The 16103-nt window shown below is 42.9% G+C and overlaps 2 protein-coding genes across 2 annotated transcripts in view; both read right to left on the bottom strand.

Annotated features, from left to right (window-relative positions):
• The window catches only part of gpm6ba (glycoprotein M6Ba), a 141710-nt gene that overhangs the window by 64320 nt on the left and 61287 nt on the right, over window positions 1–16103 (bottom strand). The gene's annotated exons all lie outside the window — the stretch shown is intronic.
• LOC148978568 (uncharacterized) overlaps window positions 120–16103 on the bottom strand; it is a 29869-nt gene continuing 13885 nt past the window's right edge. The window contains exon 2 of the mRNA XM_089132269.1: window positions 120–1940. Within this exon, the coding sequence (XP_088988395.1) occupies window positions 120–1940 (1821 nt within the window). The remainder of the gene's footprint in view (window positions 1941–16103) is intronic.

Genomic DNA, 16103 nt, shown 5'->3' with positions numbered 1-16103 from the left:
TGGTGAATGACTCGCTTTGGGATCTATCCTTTACAGTGTAGTTGTTAGGACATGGGTGAAAGTATGTAGACTGACCGTTTTCCATAATGTTGGTGTGGTAAGTTTGGATGAAAGTCGGTTTATGGACCTTCCCGAGGCACGTCTCCGATGATTACCCACCCGAAGTCCAACTTTTGTGCAAAGGGAGCATTTGGTGGCCCATTCACTTGCTTATGGGCTTTGTGGACTCTGATCATATCTCTGCCTAACAGGAGAAGAATGGGAACATGATGATCGGGCTCTGGGATGTATCTTGCAAGATGTTTTAGATGCCTGTGTTTACTAACTACTCCTGGAGTGGGGATTTCAGAGCGATTGTCTGGAATTTCATTACACTCAAGTAGCACTGGTAAGGGTAAGACTAAGCTTCCATCAAAGGATTCCACTTGAAAGCCTCGTTCTAACCTGCCTTCTGTTTCGACTGTGCCTGCGCATGTTTTGAGAGTGTAGGCTATGTTACCCTCTGTAATGTCAAACAGATCGAAGAATTCTGATCTTGCGAGCGATCTGTTACTTTGATCATCTAGTATCACATACGTTTTGAATGCCTTTTCTGGGTGGCCTTCAGGAAATACTTTCACGAGACATACCTTGGAGCATGAGCGTGGAAGTTGACCATCTCCACACACCTCTGTACAAGCTGAGGAAACCTCAGATTCCACTGGTACGTCCTCACTCACTTTGTGATCCTCAGATGTCGGAAATTGAGGTTCTTTCATCCACGGTGCTGGGCCTGGATGGAGTGCTGCAATGTGGGTAACGCTGCCACACTCTGAACACTTGACATCCTGATCACAGTTCTTTGCCATGTGGGATGTGGAGCTGCAACATTTGAAGCATATGCCCTGTTGTTTGAGCAATGACTTTCTCTCTTCCATAGGTTTCATCCTGAATCCTCTACATCTGAACAGAAGGTGAGGCTTATTGTGTAGAAAGCACTGTTTTGCTGGATTTACCTTATTTTTGAGTTCGCTGGCAGTTGATGAATTCTCAGAGGATACCTGTGTCTTGTGTGTGATGACAGTTCTGGGAAGAAAAGATTTGTTTAACTTTTTGTTTGGTTTGCGAGTTTCTTCCTGTACGGCTGTGAGAAGGAAACTCGGATCGTTGCGCATTTTAGCTTGTTGACACACAAAGTCTACAAGAAACTTGAAGGGTGGAAATGAAACTCTGCAGTCCTCTTTGTACTTAGATCCCACCGTGAGCCACTTCTCTTGTAGGCTGAATGGCAATTTCTGAATTATCGGATTTACTCCCCGTGGTGTGTCTAGATAGGAAAGACCCATTAGACTGCCATCCAGCTTAGCTGCTTGGATCTCCATGAGCAAATCTCCCAGCTCGCGCAGTCTGTGACTGTCTCTGTTTGCTATTTTTGGAAAGCTCTCCAGTTTAGCAAATAGAGCACTTTCTACCATTTCCGGCGAGCCATATGTTTCATATAGTCTGTCCCAAATCAGCCTGAGCCCTTGTAACGGATGGTTAATGTGCACAGCTCTGATCCGTTTTGCATGTTCTGCTGACTCACACCCCAGCCATTTCACTAACAAGTCCATCTCCTCGCTAGGTGAGAGGTTAAGGTCTTTAGTGGCGTTTATGAAGGATGCCCTCCATGCTCTAAAGGTCTCTGGATGATCGTTAAACTGTGTAAGGCCGGTTGACACTAATTCACGTCTTGCGATAAACTTGACGACATCAGACATTTGATTATTTGCATAAAGATTACCTTGATACTGTCCAGCTCGTAAAGGTGTAGCTGACTGAGCCTGATGATAGTCGAGCGGCACCCTTCTGTCTCCGTTCCTTTCCTCACTGCCTGGAAATGGTGCAGATCGTGGATGGTGCCCATCTCGAGGTGACCTGAAGTGTGACTCTTGCTGAGCCAGGCATGACAGCTGTACATCCTTGGATTGCAAAATGGTAGGTTACTGCACAAACTCTGCTTTGACAAACTGAGATTTGGGTGGTATGACATAAAAACCACGCTGGCCCTCCTGCTGCATGTAGGATTCAGTACTCTGTGGTTGTTGCACTTCTGAGGCAGTTATGCTTCCGTTATCATAAAACAGCCCATCCAGTAGTGGCATTTGTAAATCTACAGCACTACCCGCTTGTTCTGCTAAGTAAGCCTGTGTGCGTTCTGTTGAATCCTCAATTGGTAGGTCTATTATGCTTGATTTTCCCCTACTTTCCTGCTCTGCAGCTGTTTCTAAGGCCTCTGCCTTCGCTTGTATGGCTGCAGCTCTTTTTTGCAGCCTTAAAGTCTCTAGTGATGCCTCAAGCTGTGCTTGTTGTATTTTAAGTTCACTTTCTTTCTTAGCAAACGCTATTTCTGCTAGAAGTTGGTCACTGAAGAGGTTTCGTTTTACTGTTCTGCCCTTTATCTCAAACGCCTTGCTTGAGTATGCAGTCGGATAACGCCTCCCAAAGACAACAGACACAGGGATCGTTTCCAAGGTTTACTGTTGCCCAAGGAATAACGTAAAACTGTAAAAATACAAAATACAGAATCCTAAATGTACAGTACAGAGTAAATTACACGTTTCGCATTAACACTACAAAGGCTTTACATTGCATATAGTTGTTAGCAACTATAACAGAAATAGATTGTGCATTTACAAAACAAGGAAAATTAAATTGACGATATAAACTTGTGGATATAAGATATAGCAGTTAAATATGCATAGGAATTATAATGTAGCAACATCTACATACCGAAAGTGCCTTCAAAACAACTTAAATGAAGGAGCAGAAGTAGCCATGACCGCATGCTCTTCTTTGCTGCTGGGCTCACATTAATGATGTCATCAAATAAAGACTTAAACAATATCATATGCAATACCCAACTCTGAACAGAAGGGGTCACTTTACGACAACTTTTAAATCAAATAAATGCAGAATGTTCATATAGAACAGCACAGTAAGAATACAGAGATGCTACCGAAAATCTACAAATTTGCTGTAGCAATGCAGCTGAGTAGCTATAGATATGTAGATTGCCATAAAGAAAATGAAAATATACATTCAGGGACCGCTACTGATAGTTGCAAATGCTTCTTATGGGTTATATTCTTATGGCTTCTACAGACATTCAATTATGAATTTATGATAATTTGTTGATAGTTTGTAAATCATGTACAGATGAATTGTTGAAAGTCTGCAGACATTCAGTAGAGAAATTACTCTGTAGAGCATCTACAGATTGACTATCCAAATAAAGTGTTACCCAGAAATATATAGATTCCTATAGAGACTCCTGTCACGAAGGGCAAGGAATGAAGTGCAGAGAGAATCCATGTGCAGAACTTATTTAATAAAATACAAACATGTAACTTAACCAGAAACTCAAGGCAGGAACACGGAACAGCAAGACAGTACCATCATCAACGACTGACAAGGAACAACTAAACTACAGGGGTATAAATACAGGGGAAAACTAGCTAGACAAGATAACAAGGGGGTGTGGTTAATAAGAAACACCTGGGGAGACTAATCAAACTAATGGGGAACTGAAAACATGATAGGAGACAGGGGAACACAGACTTGAATTATGACAACTCCGCACACAACCTTGCAGTTTTTATCATCTTTCCAGGCTTATTAGGAAACAGTGCCACTTGTTATTTGTGTTCTCATGGTTTACTGCTGATTTTGTCAAGACAAATCACATATACTAAATTTTAAAATTAAATAAAGGTTCAAGATTCATGGCATAACATTCATGACATTATACTTTAATGGCATCAAAATACTTAATGAATTATACCAGAGTTTTACTTTTAATTACTTAATGAATTATACCAGAGTTTTACTTTTAATTAAATTAAAATGCTTTCACTTAAGTTTTTGTTCTCTGAAAAGGCACAAAAAAAATGACGTTGTAGTGTGTGTGTTGGGTGCGTGATTCAACATGGCAGCGAGCTTCTGCTAGAAAAGACAACACACTTTTTCTTTTTTTTTCTCTCTCTCTTTTACTTCGCCACGACATCACTTGATTAAAACCTGGATTAAAACCTAGATTACGACTCGGACCTGGATCACCTGGAGGACTACATTGACCAATACTTCAATAGACTATGTACAATGGGCCGATCATGCAAAACCAAAAAAAAAAAAACGTGCACATTGGACTCTCCCTTATCAACTGATTCTTCACTGTCACCAACTTCACCAACATCCACTCCTATCAAAACAAACTGCTGCTCTGACATACTGTTATCAATCAACAAGTGTTTATCTAACTTGGATTCTAGACTCTCACTAATTGAAGTACTTCACAAAGAATTTCAAAACCTCCGCCATAGCATGGAACAGTCAACAACAAGTCAATTCATTCACAGAAGTAAACAAATCCCTTTTGAAATGGGTGAAAGGGGCATTTCACCCATTTCAACATATTTAAAGTGGATCAATAATGTAGTCGAAATGTAAAAGAATTTTTGAATTTGGTGCCCTCTTGACTGAGAAAAGATAATAACTAAATAACTGAAGGGGGCATTTGTATGTAAGACAACAACTCCCACAATGCAGCATGATGGACAGTTCCGCAAGCCACACCCACTAATCCGGAACTGCGTAGATCGGAGAAATCACTCTTCCGTCTACAAGGCTAACATTAGATGTCACCAGAGTTTGAAATTCATTTCACACAAAATTTCTAGTTAATTGGCTGTGGCGAGCTGGACGAGGGCGACAGGGTGAGGGATGTAAGTGGAAGAGCCAAAAATATTCAAGCTGGCAGTAATAAAACCTCTCATTAAGAAACCGCAATTAGATCCAAATAACTTAGCAAATTACAGACCCATTTCAAATCTTCCATTTATGTCCAAAATACTAGAAAAAGTTGTGTCCGCTTAATTGTGCTCTTTTTGCAAGAAAATGATATCTATGAAAAATTCCAGTCAGGATTCAGACCGCATCATAGTACAGAAACTGCGCTAGTTAAAATTACAAATGATTTACTTTTAGCTTCTGACCAAGGCTGTATTTCAATACTAGTTCTACTTGATCTTAGCGCTGCGTTCGACACTATAGATCATAAAATATTCTTGGATCGATTACAAAACTACACTGGTGTTTAGGGACAGGTATTAAGCTGGTTTAGATTGTACTTATCAGACCGTTATCATTTTGTCTGTTTAAATGGGGAAAAATCAAAGATAACGTCTGTAGACTATGGAGTACCGCAAGGATCGGTTTTAAGCCCTCTGCTATTCTCAATATATATGCTGCCACTTGGTAATATTATAAGAAAACATGGAATTAACTTCCACTGTTATGCTGACGACACTCAATTATATATTTCATCATGACCAGACGAAAACACTAACTCATCTAAATTGACAGAGTGTCTCAAAGATATAAAATACTGGATGACGCGTAATTTTCTGCTGTTAAATTCAGATAAGACGGAAGTATTACTTATTGGTCCAAAAAACTACTCACAAAACCTCTTACAATACAACTTTAATATAGATGGATGTCCTGTTACTTTATCCACTACAGTAAAATACCTAGGTGTTAAACTAGACCGCAACTTGTCTTTCGAAAAATCATATTTCATATATTACAAGAACAGCCTTTTTCCACCTTAGAAACATTGCTAAGCTACGTAACATGCTATCTGTTTCTGATGCAGAAAAGTTAGTTCATGCATTCATGACCTCGAGACTAGATTACTGTAATGGTCTAGCTGGTTGTCCTGCATCCTCAATAAACAAGCTACAGTTAGTGCAAAATGCAGCTGCTAGAGTTCTTACTAGGTTAAGTAAATACTAAATACTACCTATTAAGTTCCGGATCAACTACAAAGTACTACTACTGACCTAAATGGTTTAGCTCCTATGTACTTACCTTCTTTCACCCTACAATCCACCGCGTTCCTTAAGATCACTAAATTCAAGGCTTCTGGTCATTCCTAGGATATCTAAGTCCAGTAAAGGAGGGAGGGCGTTCTCGCATTTAGCTCCAAAACTCTGGAATAGCCTTCCCGATACGGTCCGAGGTGCTGACTCACTGACACAGTTTAAAACTAGACTAAAGACGCATCTCTTTAGTCAAGCATTCACATAATGCTTACCTTTTAGTCCTCTGTTATGCCATACGGAACCGTTTGCTACTGAAACTGCTTAACGCACCAGTGGGGCTCGACAGCCTTTTAGACAAACGGGTCGGCGCATATGGTTGGGTTGAGGAGAGTTTGGGTTGCGGAGAGTTTGTGAGATAGTGGTTTTCTAACACCGACTCCCGTATAATGGAAATCATTATGAACATCAGCTATGCTAATTATCTAGCATCTGCCTTTCTGCTGTTATCTCGGGACGTTTGTCCCGAGAAAAATGGCGTTCGTCAGGTCCAGTTTTGTGTCCAGCCTCTCACGGGGATTTCGGATGCCCCAACGCCTGTGACGAGAAGACCAGCGCCTGTGAAGAGACGACTCAACGCCGGCGATATGTTATGGCGCCGTTTTATATATAAACAATATTTATATTTAATATTTATATATAAACAATATAAATGTTAGCCAGAGAAGAACTGGCCCCCGACTGAGCCTGGGTTCTCCCAAGGTTTTTTTCTCCATCCAATCTGATCGAGTTTTGGTCCCTTGCCACTGTCGCCTTGCTTTTGCCTTGCTTTTGACTTGCTTAGTCAGGGTTATTTATTTATTATTTCATATTAACAATATTATTGATCTGTGTTGTACTACTTTCATGTTATCACTGTGAAGCTGCTTTGATACAATCTGTATTGTGAAAAGCGCTATATAAATAAATGTGACTTGACTTGACTTGACTTTAATGGATGTAATTCACCCTGACCAGACTGGATTTATCCCTAGGAGATTCTCTTTCTTTAATGTACATCGCCTCCATAATATACGCCAACCATGGAAAAGTCAAGGGGGCAGCAATCCTATCCTTGGATGCGCAGAAAGCTTTCGACCAGGTCGAATGGCCCTACATGTTCGCGTCATTACAAAGGTTTGGATTTGGCGAGACTTTTATATCATGGGTCAGATTAATATACGCCAAGCCAATGTGTTCAGTTTTAACCAACACAGATAGGTCGCCTATGTTTCCCTTGCACCGCTCAGTGCGGCAGGGTTGTCCCCTCTTGCCTGCCCTTTTTGCCATTGCAATAGAGCCTCTCGCCCTTACTATTCGGCGCCATATAGATATCACAGGTCTTGTTGTGGGGGCAGGGAAGCTCTTATTGGTCTGTATGCTGACGACATAATATTGTATTTGCGGAACTCTGAGAGATCAGTTCCCATTCTCTTAGATTTGATTACTTCTTTTGGGGCACTATCGGGATATAAAATCAATTGGTCAAAGAGTACCTTTATGCCTCTCTCTGAAACATTCAGGCCTGGTTTTTTTGGAGAATATTCCGTTTAAGATAGTTAGAGACCACCTTACGTATCTCGGACTGACAGTCCCCAAAGATCCCAAATTAATATTTAAGTAAAATTTTGCGGAGTTTCTTTCTAATCTCAAAAGTAATATAGGGAATTGGAAAATTTTACCTTTGTCTATGATTGGCCGTATAAATTCGATTAAAATGGTTTCTCTTCCTAGAATCCTATATCTGTCAAAATCTCCCCATTTTTCTTACCTCTGCTTTCTTTAAGGAACTGGATTCTATAATTCTATTCTACTGTTGGAATTATAAGACCCACCGGATTTCTAAAAATCATTTACAAAAATCCAAGTCTTCAGGTGGTCTGGGCATGCCAGTATTTAAGCATTATTATTGGGCTGCCAATATTAGGGCTTTAATGTTCTGGCTGAAGAAGACACCGGGCAATCCGACCCCTGAGGCCCCCTTATGGGTACAAATGGAGACTAACCTGGCTGTTGGTGCCTCCTTAACGGCACTGCTGTTCTCCAAATTGGATAAGCCTAGATAATTGAATAAACTAAGCTTTGTTTTGAAAAATTCTGTAAAAATTTTAAATCAGGTGAGAAAAGCTTTGACCTTGCCAGAGACCTCTGTTCATATGCCAATTTGTTACAACCAGTCCTTTCTACCCCCATGGTCTGATATAACTTACCACATCTGGAGGGAGAAGGGTTTGGGTTCCATCAGAGATCTTTATATTAATGGGCGGTTTGCATCTTTTAATCAGTTAAGGGAAAAGTTCGATTTGCCTCATGCACACGTTTTTTCGTTATTTGCAAATTAGACATTATGTTAAGTCCAAAATTAGTAATTTTGAACTTCTCCCGGAGAAGCATGTTTTTTTTATATATATATATTTTTTTAATCCTCCTGATTCTAGGCATCTTATTTCTAAATTTGTTTGTTTATTTGGAAGCTGCACCTCAGCTCCTACTGTAAGGTTTAAAGAGGCCTGGGAGGAAAACCTAGGAGTTGAGCTCTCTGATGACACTTAGGACAGATGCTTGGCTATGATACATGCCTGTTCAATCAACAGCAGGCACCAACTGATCCAATTTAAAGTTATTTACCGTTTGCATTATACTAAAGATAAATTGCATAAAATATACCCTTCTGTTTCACCTATGTGCGACAGGTGTAAGGTGGCAAAGGATACAGCTTCAATGTAAAGAAAAAGAACCGCACTCTCTAGTTAAATCTCATGAAGATTTATTCATTCACCATGTCCACACAGACGCGTTTCGGCCTAAGCCATCATGAAGGCATCACTGATGATGGCTTAGGCCGAAACGCGTCTGTGTGGACATGGTGAATGAATAAATCTTCATGAGATTTAACTAGAGAGTGCGGTTCTTTTTCTTTACATTGATCACTGTTTTATAACTCGCACCCAAAAAACGTCTTGGTAGTTGAGCGCGCCTAGTTTGAGCATTATAGAGGATACAGCTTCCCATGCTTTCTGGTTTTGCCCTTTACTGTCTGGATTTTGGTCAAGCATTTTTGACTGGTTTTCCAAGGCTTATAACACGCCCCTTTCACCGGACGCTGAACTTGCCATCTTTGGCTTCTCGCAGCATACCTCTCGCCTTTCAGGCGTGTTACAACAGTCTTTAGTGCTAGGTATGGTCGTGGCTAAGAAACTAGTGCTTAAAAGTCACCCTCGCCCCCTTCCTTCCGGATGCGGATTACGGACATGGTCTCTGTCATACAGATGGAAAGGCTTCGACATTTGAGGTCTGATTCTATGGAAAAGTTTTCCGCTGCTTGGGATTCATTTCTGGGACACTTGGACAAGTTAACAACTCAGTCGGCCTCCAGTGACTCCTCTAAGGTTTAGGCTGCGTATTCCCTCTGGGCACCTAGTCTGATCTGCAGCCTTTTACTAATGTACTAATGTTTGTTTGTTTTTTTGTTTTTTGAGTGTGTGTAGTCCAAGCCATTGTTTGTTGTTTGTTTTGTGTTTTAACTTGAAAAATTAGTAAGTAAGTAAAAAAAACAACAACAAAAAAACAGTATTGCTATAGTTTTACGTCAGGTAAACCCGAAGAACAGAGACAATAGATAAAGGGAAGATACAAGCTGCTTGTGACTTACAATGCTTATATAATGCTTGTTAAAAATAGCTTCAAACACACACACACACACACACACACACACACACACACACACACACACACACACAGAGAGAGAGAGAGGAAAAAAGAACACTGTAAAATTGCACACTCTTGCATGTGCCATTGGTGTTTCCATGGCAACCTTGTGCAATTGGTCTCCTCAACACCTCATAATTGCAGCCATGTGAAAATCTTTGGGATATCTTACTGCTTTAGAAATCTTCTCCATAAAAAAAAAAAAAAGCAAAATCATTTCCTTTTCTTTCCAAAAAAGAGAGAGTTTTTAGTTTACTGACTTACTTCTTTGTATTTTGTATGCAATGTACACTGTTACTGATAATTCTATTGCAGTTATCAAAACCATTTACGCTACAGTGATAATTCTGAGTATGCCCATCAATGGTCTGTTTTTGACAGTCAGCTCAAACCTGGAGATTCAGCAAAAATAATTTGGTCAGGAACTTATTTCTGGTTTGCCAGGGAGTTCTGAAAGAGGAGATGAAGCTCTGAGAGAAGCAGTTGTGCAATCATGTTGCATTATAAATCTATCCCATTAATGTTAATGAGCTAATGACGTCAACCCAGAGGTGTTGAAATGCTGCCTGATGCTGTAGATAAAATCTGAACTACACTAAAGCTCCGAGTGGAGCTGACAGAAGCTTCAGTATGACATGGTCACACTGAATACAAATAAAGAAATGAAGTGAACCACCAAAGCTCACTGGGCAAAATTCACTGGGCTAAAAAAGTGCACTCACTCAGAGCTTCTTGAGAGCCTGTGTTGAGGTGTTTAAAAGCTTTAATGGGCCATAGACGGACAAAACAGGGCAGCCATAAAGGCAGTAGCGGTTCTAGGCACGGGCGAACCGGGCAGTCGCCCGGGGCGGCATTTCTTCATGTCACATGGGGGGCGGCACGAGCAGTTAAAAAAATACTCTGTGCCGCGAAGTTTTTCTATTTTTTATCATTTCGATTCAATTATTGGCAATGGCGCCCTGCTTGCTGAGAAGGTGCCGTCCGCAGAAGCGATGTCAAGGGGATCTCCTGATTAGTTCACGTATCGCGTCTTTTGCGCGCTCGAGGTCGTTATTTCAAATCCTCTATGTTTCAAATAGGCGCACGGAAAGCGCGCTCATTATGCGCTCACGGGAAGCGCGCTCATAAACTTTTCAGCACGTGCACCCAAACACTTGGGTGTTTTTCTCTTCTCCGTAAATAAATATTTTAGCAGAGCTATACAGCAAGCGTTTTTCTGTAGTGGAAATACATTAGCTACTAAAACTCCTTTGTCGTTGTGGAGAGCGCAGTGTAATGAGTGCATGGTTCTATAGCAACGACAGCCATGGGAAAATCTGTACGAATTTTACTATTAATAATAAAAGATTAGCTACTGTGCATAATACATTTCAGGAATGTATCTTTATTGACTCATTCTTTTCATAGAGATGATTTAAATGCTGAAATATGAGGTTTATCTTTATATAAAAACCTTTTTTTTCTGTTAAACTTTTTTTAAGTTTAGTAGGTAAGATGAAAGACACTCCTTTAAAACAAATGTTATTGTTATTTAATGTTATTAACTTGGTGAATTGATTTAACAGTGTATTGGCTTTTTGAACAAGATTCTGTGTATGTGATCATTTTGGTCACCATATTATCTAATACTTTTCTTAATGATCGAAGGGGGTCTCGCCCTGGGTGTAATTCAAATTAGAACCGACACTGCATAAAGGAAATCAATGAGCAATTCATTAGTGTAGAATTTAGAATGCAAAGATTACGCAGGTCATCACTCTCCTCTCCACTTATCTTTCTCCCTCATCTCAGAAAATAAATTGTATAACTTCATACAAAAGTCATAAAGCTTTGTACAACATAATTTTATTGTGTTTGACTAACATTGCAAACATGTAACTTAAAAAAAGCAGTAGCAGCCAGGGATTTGAGAACCCTTCATGATGAAACTCAAAGATGATGTTCTATTGAAATGAGGTCTTTACTGATTATTACAAATTATACTTTGGACCAACTTACTGTAATTTGTTAAGGAGCAAAAAATATTATTATTAAGATATTTTTTTCTCAAATTCTATTTATGTTTTTGTTCAAACCTTAAATTAAAATCTGATTTAATATTCATCAAACATATGTCTTTTCCCAAAGACAATAACATTCATACAAAGTAAAAAAATATTATTCATTATAATCTGATTAATCAATATATTTTCTTAAGTTATAAGCCAAAATGTTACTTAATGTAGGTCAATAAATTTTTTTTTTTGGATTTTTAAATCCATTTTTAAATAAAATAATTTAGTTATATAATGAATGGAAGTAGATTTTTTATTAAAACTAAAAACATTGTGTAAGTCCATGTTTAATTTAGTTTTACTTAATATAAAAAAGTATTTTTAAAATATGCATTATATTTTCTGTATTGTACTAAAAAATTATTAAACCGACTATAATTTCTAGAGTTAGTAAAGTTAGAAAGTATGTTCTGCACACCAACACTGGTGTAAAGCGAATATAGAACTTGAACAAAATGGTTTCTTAGGAAACCATGATTTCAAAATCTATAAAAATAAATTACATTATTTGTAATTCCACTTTTTTTTGGTGAAGACACCCAAAACCAATCATGTTTTTCATCTATAAAACATTCTGGTCAAAATTATAAAAATGCCAAATACCAAGTTATAAATCTTTTAAAAACACAGAGCCCTCTCCTCTTGAGACTAACAGGAAGACTAGTAAAGAGGCCAGATTTAAAGCTCTGACAACTGGTTCATGATCATAGAGCAGGTTAGGTTTTATCTGCGCTTGATATCAAGCAGTAAATGACTTAAAAGTGAGCACCAATTTTCATTTAGCATTTGCATTGCTGCATTTGGTAATTCAGGTCAGATTATGAATCAGTGAATCAGTGCATTTCAGTGGAGAGAGAGAGAGAGAGAGAGAGAGAATTTTTGAATATAATATAATATAATAACCTAATACTAATACATTCAATTCCTACCTACAAGACATGCACGTTACATGGTTCCTCGTCCCTGTCCATCCGACAGAGGGAGATTCCGAGGACTCCTGGCTGGCTCGCCAAAATTGTAATGGATTTTCTCCCTGAACCTGACTACTCTACAATAATACTCACTCTAGTTGGCCAATTCTTATACTTTTACCTCAGCACATCTACAGTCGACGTCCTGCTGAGCTATAAACCTACCCTATACCCTAGCGCGTCTACAGTCGACGACCTGCTAGGTACTAATCCTATAACCCAGCGCGTCTACAGTCGACGTCCTGCTGGGTACTAATCCTATAACCCTGGCGCGTCTACAGTCGACGTCCTGACAGGTACTAATAATTCTAACTTACTTGTTCTTGCTGCGCAGCTTAAATAACAGACAGACTCCAGCAAATGTCCTTTCAATACTTTTAATTACGGCCAGGAGAGTTCTCGAGCAATACTCAGAGAACTTCCCAAGTAATAACAAGGCCGGTGGATCTCAGACAAATTCCATTGAGAATCCCCCCGAAAACACTGATACAACAGTTCCCTTAGTTACGTCAGAAGTGACGGAGATTGGGGGATTTCGCATAGAAAGCCAATCCTCTTCGAGTATTTAATCACGAGCCAATGGCATGCAATGCCTTGGGGCTGCGGAAATTTGCATAGCGTACTCCGCCCTACTCCGAGAGTATAAAAGGAGGAAGTGAACGCAACCGCAGTATGTTTTCGCTTCGGAGCCAAGAGACCTCTTCACTCCTAAGCCATTCTCACTGACAAGACTCTTCGAGACGAGCTCCTCTTCAGTGTTGGTGTGACGGCGGTACCCAGCGAGATTCTGCATTGCCTGCGATCTGAGCAGTGGTCTGCCAGACTGTGCGCTTCTCCCTGGACGCCTCAGCGCTGAAAGAGTGAATTTCCTCCTCTCTTTGTGAAAGAGCTACACGTGGCACGTCTTTTTAAAGATGTCTCGCCCGTGTTCTTCTGGATGCGGTCGATTCATGTCATCCTCTGATGGTCACGATCGCTGCTCTGTATGCCTGGGCATTCAGCATGCAGCAGCAGCGTTCGTGGATGACTCATGTTCCTTTTGTGGGAAGATGACCATCTCTACACTGCGATCGAGACTCAATGATCTAACTAAAGTGAGAGTCCCCGCGTCCGTTACTCGATCCGCTTCTTCTTCAAGAAGCGCTTCGACTTGCGGACAGGGTGATCTGACGGTGACGGTGTGGAACAAAAAAACCCCGACGAGAGAACCTCGGGCCACACCCACCGCCCCAGTGTCAGAGCCAGCGAGCGCTGCTTCGATTCAGGCGTCTGCCTCTTCGCAGGTACCGTCTGTTTCGTTCGGCGCTCCAGAGGATGACGCGATGTCGATTGCGGCATCACAGGGCAGGCTTGAATCCTCGGGAAGTGAGGATGCGGCTGCGTTGCCTCCCTCGGGAGTGCCGGCGTTGCCCGTGTCTGATCCCCAGATGACGGCCATGCTATCTGGGGCCGCCGTGAGTGTCGGGTTGGAGTGGAACCCTCCGCCCTGCCCCGATCTCTCACGGATGGACAATTGGTTTTTGGGGAAAGCTGCCGCCGCAAGGCCACAGCCGAACCCAATTCCCTTTTTTCCCGAGCTGCATGTGGAGCTGACGCGCACTTGGAAGGCTCCTTTAACCTCCCGAGAGCGCACTCCAGCCTCCCCCGCCTTTCCTCCCCTCGACAGTGCGGCTGCCCGTGGGTATGCGGTGATCCCTCCGGTGGAGCGCTCTGTCGCGATGCAGCTGTGTCCGCAGAGCGCCTCCTCCCGCGGGGCTCCCAAGCACCCATCCAAAGCCTAGGTTCTCGTCGTCTATGGCGGCGCGATCCTATAGAGCAGCGGGACAGGCAGCCACTGCTTTGCACTGCTCCCCTCCCACGCGTCCCCAGCAGCAGCCTTCACCCGGGACGCGGCGTGGAGGAGGCCGCAGGCATGCGTCGCAGCCCCCTCAGGCCGCGCGCCAGGCGAAGCGGCGCTCCTGAAACGGGCTGCTCAGTGATGAAGTTGAGTGTTTCTCAGGAGGAGGTAGCAGGCCCCCTCCTTCCCCCGGTGGAGGGCCGGGGGAGAATCTTTTGTTCAAAACAGCTCCCCGCTGCTCACCCACGGGTGGGCAGCACCCTGAGTTTGTTAAAGAAAGACTTAACATCATCACTGAGCACACAGACTGGAATGAGTACGCTCGTCGCCCCAGCGCGGCGACCCTCTCATTCCTCTCTGTCCCTGAGGGTGCGGAAGGAAGCGTGTGTCGTCCCTCGACTACGCGCCTCCCCTCTCTCACCAGACCCCCAACAGAACAGACCCCAGTGGAACGCTGGTCCTTCCCTGGTCTCTTCTGTCGGGGAACGGGGCTCGACTGTGCATCCGCACGGGGTAACACCCGAACGCATGCCAGTCTCCCCGCCCCGCTGCCCCTCCGGGGGGACGTCTGTGGTTCGCATGACCCCGCTGGTTCACTTCCTGGGAGCTTGGCTAGAGCTCCCCGGGCTGTCCCGCTGGGTCATCAGAACGATCAGATTCGGCTACGCGATTCAGTTCGCACGATCTCCTCCCCGTTTCAGGGGAGTTCGCTCCACTATGGTCGGTGGCAATGCCCCGGTCATGAGAGCGGAGATTGCGACCCTGCTGGCGAAGGGTGCAATCGAGACTGTCCCTCCAGCCGAGGTGAAGTCCGGGTTTTACAGCCCCTACTTCATTGTCCCCAAGAAGACCGGCGGGTTACGACCGATCCTGGATCTGCGAATTTTGAACCGTACTCTTCATCGGCTACCGTTCAAAATGCTCACAGCCAAATGCATTTTCGAATGCATACGGCCTCAGGATTGGTGTGCAGCGATCGACCTGAAGGACGCGTACTTTCATGTCTCCATATTGCCTCGACTCAGACCGTTTCTTCGGTTTGCCTTCGAAGGCCAGGCATATCAGTACACGGTTCTCCCATTCGGGTTAGCTCTGTCTCCTCGCGTCTTCACTAAGATCGTCGAGGCAGCCCTTGTTCCCCTTCGCGAACAAGGGGTTCGCATCCTGAACTATCTCGACTATTGGCTGATTCTAGCACACTCTCGAGAGCAGGTTTGCGAGCACAGAGACCGGGTGCTCCGGCACCTAGCCCGTCTGGGCCTTCGGGTCAACCGGGAGAAGAGCAAACTTTGCCCCGTGCAGAGGATCTCTTTTCTCGGCATGGAGATAGACTCGGTCGCCATGTCCGCGCAGCTCACGAACGAGCGCGCGCACTCACTGCTGACTTGTCTTCGTCAGTTCGAAGGCAAGAATGTGGTTCCACTGAAACTGTTTCAGAGGCTCCTGGGGCATATGGCATCCGCAGCCGCGGCAACACCGCTCGGATTGCTTCATATGAGACCACTTCAGCTGTGGCTTCGCGATCGAGTCCCGAGGTGGGCATGGCATCGCGGCTCGCTGCGAGTTCCAGTGACTCCAGCGTGCCGCCGTACCTTCTCCCCGTGGTCGAACCTCAGCTTTTTGCGGGCCGGTGTCCCGCTCCTACGAGCTTCCA

The sequence above is a fragment of the Pimephales promelas genome, chromosome 6 (genome assembly GCF_988280905.1).
Source record: "Pimephales promelas chromosome 6, fPimPro1.hap1.1, whole genome shotgun sequence".
NCBI classification, from domain to species: domain Eukaryota; kingdom Metazoa; phylum Chordata; class Actinopteri; order Cypriniformes; family Leuciscidae; genus Pimephales; species Pimephales promelas.
This window is presented reverse-complemented; position numbering and strand designations above follow the sequence as displayed.